Source organism: Leptonychotes weddellii, chromosome 13 (assembly GCF_054177405.1).
Source record: "Leptonychotes weddellii isolate Sample4059 chromosome 13, ASM5417740v2, whole genome shotgun sequence".
Lineage (NCBI taxonomy): Eukaryota > Metazoa > Chordata > Mammalia > Carnivora > Phocidae > Leptonychotes > Leptonychotes weddellii.
In genome coordinates this window covers 73,703,567-73,719,679 of record NC_138381.1, presented here as the reverse complement: position 1 = coordinate 73,719,679, position 16,113 = coordinate 73,703,567, and the positions used below count along the sequence as shown (strand labels likewise).

At 44.1% G+C, this 16,113-nt stretch overlaps 2 protein-coding genes across 11 annotated transcripts in view; one reads left to right on the top strand and one right to left on the bottom strand.

Moving 5' to 3' along the window:
- The window catches only part of BRAP (BRCA1 associated protein), a 101,456-nt gene that overhangs the window by 21,778 nt on the left and 63,565 nt on the right, over nt 1-16,113 (bottom strand). For 4 of the 8 annotated variants that reach the window (XM_081802213.1, XM_081802215.1, XM_081802212.1 and 1 more), the window contains 3 exons: nt 6,005-6,166; nt 5,098-5,296; nt 3,629-3,818 (listed from right to left, as the gene is read on the bottom strand). In XM_081802213.1, coding sequence (XP_081658339.1) covers nt 3,629-3,818; nt 5,098-5,296; nt 6,005-6,158 — 543 coding nt within the window. In that variant the 5' untranslated portion in view covers nt 6,159-6,166. Of the gene's footprint in view, nt 1-2,683; nt 3,581-3,628; nt 3,819-5,097; nt 5,297-6,004; nt 6,167-8,375; nt 8,640-16,113 lie in introns of those variants that run through there. The other 4 variants (XM_006735750.3, XM_031030644.2, XM_081802216.1 and 1 more) reach the window with 3 other exon arrangements.
- Nucleotides 9,108-16,113, top strand: part of ACAD10 (acyl-CoA dehydrogenase family member 10) — a 38,189-nt gene continuing 31,183 nt past the window's right edge. For all 3 annotated transcript variants that reach the window (XM_081802210.1, XM_081802211.1, XM_081802209.1), the window contains exons 1-2: nt 9,108-9,126; nt 13,148-13,347. In XM_081802210.1, the coding sequence (XP_081658336.1) occupies nt 9,119-9,126; nt 13,148-13,347 (208 nt within the window). In that variant the 5' untranslated portion in view covers nt 9,108-9,118. The remainder of the gene's footprint in view (nt 9,127-13,147; nt 13,348-16,113) is intronic.

Below are 16,113 nucleotides of genomic sequence, written 5' to 3'. Positions count from 1 at the left end.
GCCACCAAGAGCTGGCTGCACCTGTGGCGGCTGAGGAGAGGCCGTCCCCTCCTCAGACCTCCAGCTCTGTAAATGCTTGCTAAGCAAGCACACTTCCTCAGAGGAAGGGACAAAGTCTGTGATTCTGAGCAGATGACAGAATCTACTCAACACCAGATAAATGGCTCTTTTCTTGGGGGAGTTGTTTATCTATGACAAAGAAATGTATTTTTTGAACACATGGATCTCTGTCTTTAAAATCTCTGTATTGGAAATGTAGCTTGTCTGAATATTTACTGAGCACCCAGCATCTGCCAGGCACTGTGCTATGCGCTAGGACTAGAGGACAGAACAAAATACACATGGTTCCTACTTCAACCCACTACTGAAATGCACAAAACAAAAGCCTGAAGCTAACTGCAAAAACACAGAACAGCTCTTTTATTTAAAATGCTTGCATTGTATAGGGCCCAACATTTTAAGAAACACTGCTTTTTTTTTTTTTTTTGAGTCTTTTGTTCTAATTGTCCTCTTCCCAGGATAAACTCAGAAAAAGAAAAATCCATTATGATCAATGTTCCTTTATTGTCACAGTGATCAACTATAGTGTCGAGAACATGTTTTTACTTCTCAAAAGAGGGTCTCCTGGCCTGTCCTAAGCGCGAGTGACTCAAGGAACTACTTGAGTCACTGAACCCCCTCCTCCCTTCTTGTGTCCCGATGAATTATAATTCCTTACCCAAAGACTAAGTTTCCTGAGGGTCACAGTACAACTGTGTAGTATCACATTAGAACACATACAGCACTGGGGCGCCTGGGTGGCTCAGTCTTTAAGCATCTGCCTTCGGCTCAGGTCATGATCCCAGGGTCCTGGGATCGAGCCCCGCATCGGGTTCCCTGCTCAGCGGGAAGCCTGCTTCTCCCTCTCCCACTCCCCCTGCTTGTGTTCCCTCTCTCGCTGTGTGTCTCTGTCAAATAAATAAAATCTTAAAAAAAAACAAAAACAAAAAATGAAAACCCACCTACAGCATAAAGCTAAGGCCAACAGAAATTCCAGAGCTTATAGGAGATACAGAGAAGGATTACTCTTTATAAAAATTGCCTGGTGAAAAAAAGAAAGGAAAAAGAATATGGTCAGCTGCCAAGGCTATGGAGTCAGGCTGCATGGGTTTGAAATTTAATTCAAACACTTATTAGTTGTGTGGCTTTGGGCAAGTGACTTATCCATGCTTGTTTCCTCAATTATAAAAGTGAAAGTAACACCACCTACCTCACGGCATTGTTGAGAAGACTCAAAGAGCCAACGCATGAAAAGCACTTAACAGGCCTGGCATCTAGTAAGTGCTCAATAGTTGGTACCTATTTGAGCCTATTTTTTTTTTTTCATTAGGGCCCAGTATTAACAACTTCAAGTCTTATACTAGGAGGGTGTTTTTAGACCTTAGAAAATCAGACAGGATAAGCCTCAGACCCTAAGATCCAGCATTAGCAATAAATAAGACAACTCATGATTCCCAGGTCAAGGGTTCTATTCCCATGGGGAAGAGCTAGCAGACTGTTTCATAGTCTCAAAACTAACATCCATGAACCTGTACAACCTGCATTTGGTCAAAAGACAGGAGGTGGAGAGACTGCAGAAAAAGCCATTAACAGTAATAGAAAAGTCCCGCAGCATTACCTGCACACTATGAAGGGTGGCCCTTGGTACAGTTTGTGGGTTTAGCAGACTTTAGACTATTTAAAAAGTCTAAACATTTTTCCCCAATCTGTTTTTTTATTTAAATTCAATTAGTGAACTTATAATACATCATTAGTTTTTGATGTAATGTTCAATGATTCATTATCCCCAATCTGTTTCAGTGACTTTTCCTGTGTCACTTGCCGACTGCCCTTAACTGTTAAGTAGAAACTATAACTGAAATATTGCCATTACACAATTTCTTGCCAAGTGATTATCTCCCACACTTTTATCCACTCCTACTGGAAGAAGAGTATGCCCTAGGATTAAAAGTGAGGGCTCAAATCCCAGCTCAGTCACTGAGGGCAAATCACTAACCTCTCTGCAGTCAGTTTCCTCATTTGTAAAACAAGGATAATAACAGTACTTACTTCAAAGGGTTTTGGTGAGGACTACATGAGATAATGCACATTAAGCACTTAGCAGAGAGTGGTATAGCATAAGCAGTCAGTAAGATTGCAAATTATCATCATTATCCTTGATATTACATGTGCTACCAGATTTAAAAGGTACCACTTGCCCAATGTTTGCAAAGCTCCTCAGTGACCTTGGAAGGTCTCCTGACAGTTAGTGAACACAGCTGTTTAAGTGCTTTTCCATTCTAATTGTCAACGTGTGAAGTCTAAGTCTGCGTGCAGGAAAGTTCAAACATATTTTAAATGTCTCATCTCAATGGCAGGGTATTTTGTAAAGGTTAAAGATAACAATCGTGTACCCTCTTGTACACAGAACACTACACTAAGGGTTCCTTTTCTGTGGCCCATGGAATAGGCACAAACATAATCCAACTCTCACTTCTCTTAATTTCCTCCCCCTGGCCAACGAATGACTGCTATTGCTGTCAACTCTGGATTTCTGCAAGGAGGAAGGAGATGACAAGTGGGCCTCGTGTCATGGGCTCCCTTTCACCCACAAATTTTGGTAACAGGTCAGAGGCAATGGCAAATGATCTAAAGGCACACCCACTCTTTGCCAATCTGCAAGCTAGAACTGCTTATCTGGGCCAAATTCAGGAAGGCTGTTTACCAAGGAGGTGAGAAAGAAGTAACTTTTGACAAAGCTGCATTTCAAAACCTAATGAATGGACAAATAAAACAGGCCATTAAAAACACAAAACCAACCAAAAAACCCACAACAAACCAAAACCTACAGATAGGATGGCTCTTTAACAATCTGGGTAATAGCTAAAGCTTACCTCACTCTTATACTCATACAGAAATATGTGTATTATTAAGAATGAATATGTAAAACCAAGAGACTACCTTCCTAACATCTTTAGAACTGAGGCACATGGAAGATGCTGCTTAATGTGACAAGTGAAATGAAGCCAATGTCAAAACTTTCTTAAATCAAAAAGTATCTGTAATAATATGCAACTAATTTTTAAAACTGAAAATATCACCATCCTTTCACTGTTTCTGTCTCTCTGTTGCAGTGATTTCCAATCAGAACTCTTAAAGCATCTTTGATACTTCAAGGAACGCCCCCAAATCCCTCATCACCAAAATTAAAAGTATTAAACAGATCTTATTCTCTAAAATGTGCCAAGGAATGTCTTTTAAAAAGAGAATGAAAGAAGCAGGAGCACAGTGTTATAAGGACAGATGATAATACGGTGTCAATTTCAAAAAGTTTGGGGACTACTACTCTACTGGAATAGTTACTACTGGATAACCAAATACACACAACCCTAGATTTCATACCCAATCCACTTTATAAAAACATCATGGGTACGAGTTAGCATTGTGTGTCTGCTAACGAATTTAGAAAGATTTCTAGAATTACAATACCCTAGAAGACAGGTATATCAAGAATCTTAAGTGCAAAATGTAAATCACACACAGCTAGCATCACACAGTTTCAAAAACACAGTTTCTGTGGCAAAGAGATTTTTAATATCTTAACTTTTACCTGTGCACTAAACTTTATCAGCACCATATATTGATTTGGAGTAGAGTCTCTGATGATTTTCATTTGTTCAATTACTTCATTAAATGGGGCGACAAACTTCATAAGGTCATGACTGGTCATTGTAGCAGGGACTGTGAGAATACACAGCATGGCACTGCGCCTCACATCTTCTTTTAAGGAGGTCATCTTACTAATAAGACAATAATTAGACTGTCTTGAATGGATGAGGTATGGTTAGTTCAGACAACACTAATTAGACAACTTTTATGTCCAATAGAAAAAAAAAACCTTGTTATACTTCACAGATTGATTTATACAGTGTTATAATACCTGAAAACCCACACGACCTGACTAATGCAGAATACCTTCAACATGTCTGCAACAGAGCTTAAGGCAAGCTGTGCAACAGTCTCGATTACACCCACCACTGAAATTTTACTGAAATATTTAACCTTCAGTTAAAGGCTTACTACAGTTATAAATCAGTGGTTTGTTTTATTCTCATTAGCTTTTTAATAATAAATTCTCATTAGATAACTCAGAAGCACAACTCTATGTTTTTACTTTTTTTTTGCCCTTAAGTTTTAAAATCACTATTCTGGAAGTTAAAGAAAACTGCCCCCACAAAGGCAGAGAGGCAGCCACAGTATGACTCAATCTACAAGTTAATGGGCAACTCTAACTATGCACTTCTCTCAAGGGGTCTAGAAGAGGAGTGTTCTAAATATAAGAAAGAGAATTCAGAACTATGAAGATGTGATTCTGAAGATTACAGAAAGTGCTGTTGGGTTAGAATAGCTGGAATAGAGGAAAAAGAAAAAACTTCCCACAATCCAATTTGCTTTTGAAATGCTGCAAACTTACTTCAACAGGTGTGATCCCAAAAGGCGACCTGAGTATTCACTGTTTCCCAGTGGGGACCTAGCAAACACGTTAGGAGGATAGGCTTTAAAGAGATCAGCTACCAATTATCCAAGGGGCTGAAGACCCAGCTTATAGATTATCCAGCCAAATGCTTCCTTCCTTTGGCTTCTTTTAAGTTTTGTGTGGACCACAAAAAAGATTAGAAGAGATGATGAAATTGTAGTCCATTAACAGACTTAACAGCTTTTTTAGTAAAGATCTGAGGGGATATGAGACTGCAATGATGTTATGAATCATTTATAATTTTTTTTTTCCTTTTTATCTTCCTTCCTTTTAATTTTCCAATCATCTTGCATGCCTACCTTCTCAGGGAATATTTTCTTAGGTATTTTCTCAGTGTATCTACATGTTTCTTTTCTAAGAAGCTTTGACCCAATCTCTAAGATTAACCAAATATAAAACATCTAAGAATTCTCTAACATACAATATATGAAAAGTATTATCCTTCTGAAGCTTAAAATATCCACTGCTCCTCAGGGCAAGAAATATTTCACTGCCCTGAGACAAAAAAACAGACCAGTTCAAAAGGAAAGGGTTTTTCTTACTTTGTCTTGTATAGATGCATAATACCATGAACTATTTCAACTGATGGGTTTCCACTAAAGAACGAAATCTGGTCTGGAAGCTGTTTGGATGGAGAATCGGGAGCAGCATTTATGCATTCTATACTTTGATCTTTACTCTTCTGTGCAGTGGGAGATGCTTCTGAAGACTTCCTTTCTTCCACTGTGGCTTTCAGGTCATCTTTCACAAATCAAAAAATTAGCAGATTATAAACTGATAGGAAATATGTGGAAGGATTCTAATTAGGTTAAAATTTTAAGTCAGAAAAATAAACTTCAACAGAGAAATTGTAATGTATTGCATTAAGAACCATATTTACAGAACAGCCAAGTTTTAAGGGCATCTAAACTTGAAAGCAATCTTTGTCTCATAAAAATTTCAATAATACCCACAGAAACTTAAGGATGGCTCTTATATTTGGCAGTACCATAATAAAAGCAGATGTCTTCCATCATGTACTCTTAAATGGGACACTCAGGGCTATTAACTTGGAAAACCAAACCTACCAGTTCTAATCACCTCCACGCTGGAGATATAGTACACAACCAGGCTCTCAGTTGGAGTGAGCTGGAAGTGTGTGTATGGGTGGGGTGGGGGGAGGGCGGCGGAGACACAACATGCTCATCTGGATTTATTCGTGATCTGCCACTAACCTAGATGGTAAGTAGCTCTCCTCACTGAATAAAGCTGTCGACCCACCTAGTTAGTATTAATTTAGGAGAAATATTTGGAGACGCTGAAGTGTGGCTTGACAACCTCATGTAAGGCACACAGGTAGTGAAAGATAAAAGTATGTTAGAGGTCAAAATCATGGGCTCATGGAATAACATGTGTAAGACAGGTAACCAGGGGCTTATGTTACATGAGTCTGGGGTTTTAGAAGCATACCTGGATTGGACTTCATGGTCTCAATGATCATATCCGTCATTTCTCGACGGCCAAGATGCTGATGTATGATTGCTGCTTTCTCCCCTGGTGACTTCCCTTCTAAAGAGGCTATAGCTGAGGCTAATGTCTTCTTTTTGATCTCCTCATCAGACATTTCCCCAGCTAAGGAACACATGAATGATTAATATCTGATAATAAAACAAGTTCTCCACTTTCAATGTATCCATCGATAAGCTTCCCTTTTCTCTCTGCTGCCCTCCTCCAAGATAATATGATGCCTTTGCATCTCTCACTCACCTCTGTGGCTCCTCAGTGCCCAGCAGATAGTCAATAAACACTCAGTGCAATAAATTCAGAAATGCAGGGTTGTTCTAGTGAAATCATGCGTTTTAAAGCAAATCAATGAGAATAAGAGCTTTAGAGAAGGTTCAACAGTGATTATGTCCGTATTGAACCAACATTTTAAGTAATCTCTGGTAAAGTGAGACTGTGTTGAGATCCAAATGAAGGTCTCGGGTCCATTAATAAAAATTCAAAAACCTTTAGCAGTAGTCTTCTTAAACACCCTGGGTTAGCCTCATGCCATGAATCATACCATGAAAATCTGTGATCACAGTCTTAAATCAATGAAACACACAAAAATGGAAAAGGAACTTGGAGACTCGATTGAAATACTCTTAATGTAAGTTCTATCAGAGCAGGAACCAAGCCTGTTTTGCCCACCACTGTATCCCTAGCACTTACACCACAGTGCCTAGCACACCCTGGAAGGTCTTCAGTAAATCAAGGACTGACCTGTGTAGAGGTGTATTCATGCCTAATGTCAATTTAGCTGACTTTCACAACTTAGGGATCACTTGTAGTTTTTGAAAGGTGCTTGTAACCCATTAAATCATATTCAATTTTTAATCTGCAGCTCCAAAATTCACACACTCAGGGGAGTTTCTTTTCTTTTTAAATTTTTTTTTTCAAGATTTTATCCATTTATTAAACAGAGAGAGACAAAGTGAGAGAAGGAACACAAGCAGGGGGAGTGGGAGAGGGAGAAGCAGGCCTCCCACTGAGCAGGGAGCCCAATGAGGGCCCAATCCCAGGACCCGGGGATCATGACCTGAGCAGAAGGCAGAGCGGGAGGCAGACGCTTAACGACTGAGCCACCCAGGCCCCCCTCAGGGGATTTTCTAAGGACACCATCTCTACCTGCCCCAGGCCCCCTCCCCAAACCAAAAATATCCTCGTGATAGCTTTCCAAACTCTTCCTTTCCTTCACAGCTCTTTTCATGGATGTAATTCCACATTTATTCTGTAATTATTGAAATCACCTGTCTACCTCATTGAGCTGCCGGTGCCATTAAAGCCGGGACCATGTCTGATTCTGCAAACAACTAAAGTTCCAGCAGAGAGTGAGCATTCAGTAATTACTTCTTGAATAAATGTTACTGTTAGGAAATTGCTTAAGGTCCAAGGAACACAGTCATAGCTGCATTCCCCATGAAGGAGGCTGTGTGTGGCTGGTAATGAACAGCTCAGACTCTCAAGTCTAGCTCTGAGTTAGAATCCCAGTGTCACCACTTACAGGACAATCGTGGGCAAGTCATTTAATCACTGGGCTTCAGTTTCCTAACCTGTAAAAGGCGCGTACATTTACTTAACAGGGTTCTTGCGAAGATAATTAAAGAAGATAATACACACGGGGCACCTGGGTGGCTCAGTTGTTAAGCATCTGCTTTCGGCTCAGGTCATGATCCCGGAGTCCTGGGATCGAGCCCCGAGTCAGGCTCCCTGCTCAGCTGGGAAGCCTGCTTCTCCCTCTCCCACTCCCCCTGCTAGTGTTCCCTCTCTCGCTATCTCTGTCAATAAATAAATAAATAAGATCTTTAAAAAAAAAAAAAAAGAATACACACAAAGTGTTTAGTACAGTGCTGCGACACAGGAAGTGTACAAACTTTAGCTATAGTTACTACTGTAGTTGCAGGGCGCCTAAACAGAAATTCTTCCAAAGAGGAACGATTTAATTAAACCACGAACCGTCAGCATCTCTGGGATCCAGTCGCTGCCCTCACAAAGCCTGGAGGAGAGCAACTTACACAACTTGACTCTAACCCAGGGTGGAGAGGGCGACGCGCCAGGTATAAACAATGTGCCCGTGGGAAGGCACAAGGAGGGAGGGACCGGGAAGGGCTTCCCAGAGATGACATCCGAGAGGCCTATTTAGGATGGACGGAATGAGACCAATCTCAACCACCTCTCAGCTTCTTCCTGACACAAAGGCCCTCGCCGCCGCCTTTCCCCGGGCGCGTACTTTGGGAGGGCGAGCCTCCCGGGCCCAGGCGCGGGGCCAGACGCAAGGCTGCGAGGCCGCGGGACTCACCGGCGGCGCTGAAGCCGAAGCCGGAGGGGACGGACGAGTGTTCCGCAAGCTCCAGTCGGATGACAACCAGTGACACACTCATAGGGCAGGCGCTGGCCGGCGCGGGCCCCGGCGGGCTCAGGCGAGGCTGGAAGGCGAGCTAAGAGGCCGAGCGGCCCAGGGTCGGCAGCGCTGCCACCGCCTCAGCGCCGCCGCCGCTGCCTCGGTAGCAGCAGCTCCGCGCGCAACCCTGCGAGCCACAACAACCCTCACTTCCGCCTCCCGGCCGCCGTCGTCGACCCTCGAGGTTACGCGTGCGCGGAGCAGCGCGCGCTCCGATTGGATAGGGTGGCGGCCACGTGACTGGCGTAAGGACGCCGAGGTGAGTCTGCGCTCCCCGGACGGAAATCTTGAGGAGGTCGGGGAGGAGGAAGCTTACGGAGATTGCAGGCGCCGGGTGCCCTCTTAGGCCGATCGGTGGGTTTGCGCCCGGGCCCGAGTTTACCTCTCTCAGAGGCCTTACCCTCAGGCTGCCTCCCGACGGCGAGGGGTCTCCGGGTCGGCGAGGTCTCCGAATTGTCCGAGGAACCGTGCCCTGTGGCGAGCTCTTGCCCCTTTGTTGTGTTTGACCCCTCGCTCTAGCGCTGGAGGGGTTGCTTTGTGTTAGCCACACTTTACGGATAGGTACGCCAAAGCGCAGAGAGGTGTCTTCGCCTCTCTGAAGGCCCTTGAGGAACAGGGACTCGATGGCAGTGTTTCTGACGATGTCGAGGTAGGGCGGTGGGCTGGTTAAGCGCACGGTGTCGGGAGTTAAATCTGGGCCCTGCTCCCGGCTCCGTAAGTTCACAAATGTTTACTGCGAGCCTAAGCACTGTTGGGGTGGTGGGGATATTTTCGTGAATGAGATAAGCACACAGTTCCTGCTCTAATGGAGTCGACCTTGATCGGTTGTGTGACCTTGAGCTAGGTTTTTTTACATAAAAGTGGGATAATATACAGCCATGGGCATGAAATAGAGCCTGTGGCTCTACATATATCATTTTTTCTTAGATTCAGCTTTCTTTCCAGTATGTCAGACTGCTTTTAGCATATAGAGAGCCACAGTCAATACCTAAATGTCGCACACATGACAGGATGCTATTCCAAGCATATGCTATAAGGATTTCTAGGATGCGTCACAGCACATCCTGGACTACATATGCATATAACATAACCACATGCTATATGTGTATATAGCTTGTGACTGCATCTTATGAAATATGTTTCAATACACACTGTTTATATCTCCCAAGTGGTGACAACCAAAAATGTACCCAGACCTTGCCAAATGTCCCCTTGGGACCAAAGTCACACCCCGTTGAGAATCGCTGATGCATATGCCATATTCACATAGTATATGCATATAACCTATGAGACCTCATGAACTTTTTATAGTATACTACAATAGTAGATAACATTTTTATTTCTCTTTTCTTTTTTTTTTTTTTTTTAGAGAAGGAGTGGGGAGCATAGGGAGAGCGAGAGAGAGAATCTTAAGCAGGCTCCACGCCCAGCAGCAGAGCGCGACGCAGGGCTTGATCTCACAACCCTGAGATTGTGACCTGAGCTGAAATCAAGAGTCAGATGCTAAACAACTAAGCCACCCACGTGCCCCAGTAGTAGATAACATTTAATAGTGTGCCAGGTACTAACTTGAGTGCTTTACATACTTTATTTCATGTAATAGTAACAACTTTATGAGACTGGTATATAATTATTCCCATTTACAGAGGGAGGAAGAACCTGAGTCTCAGAGAAACTTGCTCAGGATCTCACACTTAGTAAGTGGCAGAGCTAGAATTCAAACCCAAGCAATCTGATTCCAGAGCCACACTCAACCTTTTTACTAAACCATCTTATTTTTTTTTTTTTTTTAAAGATTTTATTCATTTATTTGACAGAGAGAGAGATAGCGAGAGTAGGAACACAAGCGGGAGCGAGGGAGAGGGAGAAGCAGGCTCCCCGCTCAGCAGGGAGCCCGATGTGGGGCTCGATCCCAGGACTCTGGGATCATGACCTGAGCTGAAGGCAGATGCTTAACGACTGAGCCACCCAGGCACCCCTAAACCATCTTCTTAATATGTGACAACACACTGCATATTTATAAAAGCATAAATTAAGTAGCAAGGCTACATTATCATACTAATCTCATTATTCTGAAAGAAGACAAATATTCTCTATGGTACAGAAGGAACATGCTAGTTCCAGAGAATAGTTAATGATGGGCAAGTTGGGCTTGTTACCATTTTCTGTGGCTATCAACAACTAAACCTGTCCCCTGCCTTGCCCTATTTTCTGATTCATCTATACATCCTTCCAACTCATTTATACTGAGCATCTCCTGTGTGTCTAGATGCAGTGCTAGGCCCCAGGGGGATGGGTATACACAAAGATGAAATATATACAAAGATGAAAAGATAAGATAGGCCTTGCTTTAAAGAGCTTACAATTATAGGAGCAGATAAGCATGAAAACAGTTACTGTGTAATGGAGTAAATGCTCTAGTGAAGGTATGGAGAAGAAGCAATAGGAGTTTAAGAAAAAAAAAAAAGTAGTACCAGAGCCTGCCTGGAAAAGAAAAAGCCTCAGGGTGCCTGGCCGGCTCAGTCAGTAGAACATGAGACTCTTGAGTTCGAGCCCCATGTTGGGTGTGGAGCCTACTTAAAAAAATAAACAAAACAAAAAAAATGTCAAAAGCCTCTTGAGAGGATGTAAAGGTAAAGCTGAGGCTGTGATGTAAAAATGAGTGAAGTGTACAGCAGATGAAGTGGGAAAAGCTGTCACAGTGCACAGCTCCCAGAGCCTGGAGGTGGGAGAAACAGTGTTTTGCCACTCTGAAGAGAGTGTTGGGAAGTGGCTAGAACAGAACCATCATCTCTAGTTGGAAGGAATAAGCAAGCTGGTCATGGGAGCATTGCCCACTCATCCATTAGTACCCTCAGTTGAGATGCAAGCCAGCCCTTCAGGCCCCAGAGACGCTTTTCACCACCGTTAAGCCCTGACACAGTTTTTGAGGCTTTTAGAAGCCTATAAATAAACTTCCATTATAAACTCTGGCCTTGGTGTGGGAACATAAGTAAAACTGAAAATGCAAATCAACCTTTAAGTTTTTCATTTCAACCCCCCCTCCCCGTTCTGCAAATTTCCAATTATATGAAAAACACACTGTATCATCTCAAGGATTTACTGCTTGAGAACCCTTTCTTTAGAGTCTTCTATGGCTTACTGAATCCTGATGGCCACACTGAAGTGACTCCCATAAACTTATAGGCTGTCTTCCCAAACTATGTTGTCCAAACCCGATTTTTAGTAAGCTTTGAAGCTATAGAAATCACACAGAAAGTGCAAAGATTTTCATACAGACCTGACTGCAAATAGCATTTGCTTTCATTAATTTGTTTTTACCCCAGCTTTCTACTTCAGAGATACAGAAAAGTTGAAAGAATAGTACAGTGAATGATCTCTCATATACTCTTCATCATATGCCCTTCACCTAGATTGACTAAACATCTTGTCACGTTTGGTTTATCTCTATCCCTGTATATAGGTATATGTCTATATACATATGTGTGTGTTGTGTGTGGGGGGGGTGGTTTTTTTTTTTTTTAACTTTCTGATGAGAAAAGAGACAAAGGGAGAACAGTTAGGAGGCTGTTGGTGTGATGGAGGCACCATCCGTACCAGGAGGAGGTCAGTACTGGGCATTCTGGGAGTATACAGGAGAGGCTTCTCATCTGTCTTTTCTGGTAGCCAAAGGGGGTTTCCTGAAGTAAGTGATAGGTAAACTACAACCTAAAGGACAATTTGGAATTAGCCAGGTAACAGGTGGAAGGGAGCAGTCCAGGGCAAGGCAACAGCACAGGCAAAGGCATGGTAGCTGGAGGAGAACATCATGTGTTTAAAGAAGCTGCATATAGATTTGTGTGTCCACAGCATCCAGATTAAGGTGAAAAAAGAGGGAGAGGTGCTGCCAAGAGTAGGGGGCAGATCTTAGAGGGCCTCTTGAGACAGGCTAAGGAACAGAGTTTATCTTGAGGGCAGTGGGGAGCCATTGAAAGTTTTACCTTTTTTTTTTAAGATTTTATTTATTTAATTGACAGAGAGACAGCGAGAGAGGTAACACAAGCAGGGGGAGTGGGAGAGGGAGAAGCAGGTTTCTCCTGAGCAGGGAGCCCAATGCGGGGCTCGATCCCAGGACCCTGGGATCATGACCTGAGCTGAAGGCAGATGCTTAACCACCTGAGCCACCCAAGCGCCCCGCCATTGAAAGTTTTAAATGGCGTTAGGATGTGGCCAAATTTGCAGTTTTGAAGGAGCAGTCTTAACTCTGCTTGAAGAGTGAAGAAAGAATGAGGAGTTTGAGAAGAGGCAAGGGGATCCGTTAGGAGGCTTGTTGCAGTGATCTGTGGGCAAGATAATCTGTGGGTAGTAAGTGGAGAGAGGTCGATGGCGATTTTCAGGAGGAAGACGACAGCACAGAGCACATGGAATTGAGGTGGCCAGGTGGGGGACTGAGAGAAGTCAGGAGTGAACCCCAGATTTCTAGCTTGAGCAGCTAGCTGAATGGTGGAACCCTTTACTAGGCTAAGGAACTTAGAAAACAGAGTAGTCCGGGAGGGTTCAATTCTGGTTGTGGTTTGAAGGGTCTGCGGGAGATAGTGGAGATGTCCAGTTGGCATGCCTGAGCTCCCGGATGGAGGTCTGGATGGGAGGCAGTGAAGGCAAGCTGTGCCCTGTGTCTTCTTCTCGTGCAGTGTTGGCCTCAACATGTGCATAAGGCAGCTTTTCCAGTCCTCACATCTCCAGTGTGCTTGGAGGGTAGCCTTCCTGAAACACATCCAGGGCAGGCACCAGCCAGCCAGGCGATGGGCACATTCTGGAGGCGGCACCTACAGAGCGGTGATTTTTGACATGGGTGGAGTTCTCATTCCTTCTCCAGGGAGAATGGCCGCAGGTGAGCTCTACATTCTGTTTCACTTTTGGAGACTAGGGTCGGGGTAGGGGGAATGCAGTGTGTAAGGGGAGGCTGAGAGGAACATTTGGGCAGCTCTGCTGTGAGTACCCTTCATTTCCAGTTTCACCTCATGGTCTGTCTTCGCTGCTTCGCCTCCTACCATCACATTCTCATTCCAGCCAGCAGGAAGGAAAAAAGGCCCAAGAGCTGACCTACTATGGTGGCTGGTTGGGCAGTTCTCCATGCTAAGCCAACTCAAGTACAGGTTTTATATGCCCCTGAGTAAACATTTCCTATTGACCTTAAACATGAAACAGTTATTTTACCAGCAAAAATGAGTTTGTTTGGGAATAGCAAGAAAACTGCAGTTTGGGACAAGCAAGCTATGGCCAATACCATAGGCTAGTCTCACAAAGGAGAGGAACATTATTTTATGGAGAAAGAAGAGGAAATTAGGGCTTGTTTTGAACAGAAGTCCACTGGAGAAAGGCAGGAGCTCAGGGTGATGATGATTTCTCATCAGCCAAGTTGCTGGGGTAGTGAGTTCAGCATACATCTTCCTCCTGTTGAGGCCAGGAAGTGATGATCCTTTCCCATTGGAGATTCTGTAACTGACAGAGTTGGAAGGGCGCGAGAGCTCCCCCTTCTGGCCTCCTGGCTTCATTTCCGCGAGGATTCCTTTCTCACCTGACCCAGCTGAGCAAGCGGACTTGGAGAGCAGTTTTTTACCTCCAGCTGCAGCTGGGCCCTCATCCTCTCTATTCCTCTGCTCATATTCCTTTGGCATTTACTGCGGGGCTGTTCTGACCTCCCCAGCAGTCATCCTCCTCCCCCCGCCACAAACTTTCATCCTTGGCCAACAGCTGAAACTCCTCTTTTTACCGAAAACAAAGATTACTGGACAGGAGTTTTCTCAACTTTCTCCAGAATATCTCGAGAACCTATTCGCTTCACTCACTCCTGTCTGCCTCGGCCCAGATTTCGATCCCTATCTTCCCCCATCTGCACCATCCCAGGAGCCTCCTAACTCCTCTGTCTCTGCCTCCTGGCATTCTGGGTTTTGCGCCACCTTCCACGCAGCCCCCAGAATTACCTTTCTGAAATACAGATCTTATCCCCTCACTCCCTTGCTTCAAATCCTTGAGTGCCTGTGCTTTGTCCCTTAGATTAAGTCCAGAAGTTTTTGCTTGGTATCCGAAGGCCTCTTGCAAATTAGCCCTCATGTCCTTTTGTCGCAGCTTTGCCCATGTTTCAGCTGCCGTGGACTACTTGATGTTCTTTAAACTTGCCAAACACATTTACACTCTTGTGTCTTTGCAAGTTCTCTCCCCTCTGCTGGCAGCTACCCTTCCCCACCCCCTCTACCTGTTCAAATCCTACTGGTACTTTTGATGGTAAGTTAAGCAATGTAGGGACACCTGGGTGGCTCAGTCTGTTAAGCGTCTGTCTTTGGCTCAGGTCATGATCCTGGGGTCCTGGAATTGAGTCCTGCGTCAGGCTCCTTGCTCAGTGGGGAGCCTGCTTCTCCCTCTACCTGCCTCTCCCCCTGCTTGTGCAGGATATTTCTCTCTCTGACAGATAAATAAATAAAATCTTTAAAAAAAAAGTTAAGCACAGTGCCTGGAGTCTTGTGTACTCAGTACATCTTGTGGTGGTTGTTAGTATTGATTTTAAGACTTCTCTTCTGTGAAGGCTTCTCTGACCTCCTCCCTGGGTAGAATGTTCCCGGCTGGCATGTTCCCAGATCGGTTTAACCTCTGCCAAGGTGTGTCTGAGTTAGCAAACTTTTTCTATAAAAGGCTAAGTAGGCTTTGCAAGCCATACCATCTCTGTCACAACTGTTCAGTTTTGCTGTTGTGGCAAGAAAACAGTGACAGACAGTAGTAAATGAATGGGTGTCGTGTTCTAATAAAACTTTACTTACAAAAACAGATTTGGTTCCCAGGCCATATTTTGCATATCCTTGGTCTAGTTTATTTTTGTTTATTTTTTTTTAAAGATTTTATTTATTTATTTGACAAAGAGAGAGACAGCAAGAGAGGGAACACAAGTGGGGGAGTGGGAGAGGGAGAAGCAGGCTTCCTGCTGAGCAGGGAGCCTGACATAGGGCTTGATCCCAGGACCCTGGGATCATGACCTGAGCCGAAGGCAGACGCTTAACGACTGAGCCACCCAGGGGCCCCAAAGCTTTGTTGTTGTTTTTTTAAGATTTTATTTGACAGAGAGAGAGAGAGAGAGAGAGAGCAGGCAGAGGGAGAGGGAGGAGAAGGGAGCCTGTTGCTTGATCCCAGGGCTTGATCCCAGGACCCTGGGATCACGACCTGAGCCAAAGGCAGACGCTTAATGACTGAGCCACCCAGGCACCCCCTCCTTGGTCTAGTTTATACATCTGTGTAGTATTCCATTATATGGATGTACCATAGTTGATTTAACATTTATTTATTTATTTATTTATTTTTAAAGATTTTATTTATTTATTTGACAGAGAGAGACACAGCGAGAGAGGGAACACAAGCAGGGGGGTGGGAGAGGGAGAAGCAGGCTCCCCGACAAGCAGGGAGCCCGATGCGGGGCTCGATTCCAGGACCCCGGGATCGTGACCTGAGCTGAAGGCAGATGCTTAACGACTGAGCCACCCAGGCGCCCCGATTTAACATTTATTATACATTTAAGTTTCTGGTTCTTTTTTTTTTTTAAGATTTTATTTATTTGAGAGAGAGAGAACGAGTGGTAGGAGGGGCAGAGGGAGGGCTCCGCAGGGAACCC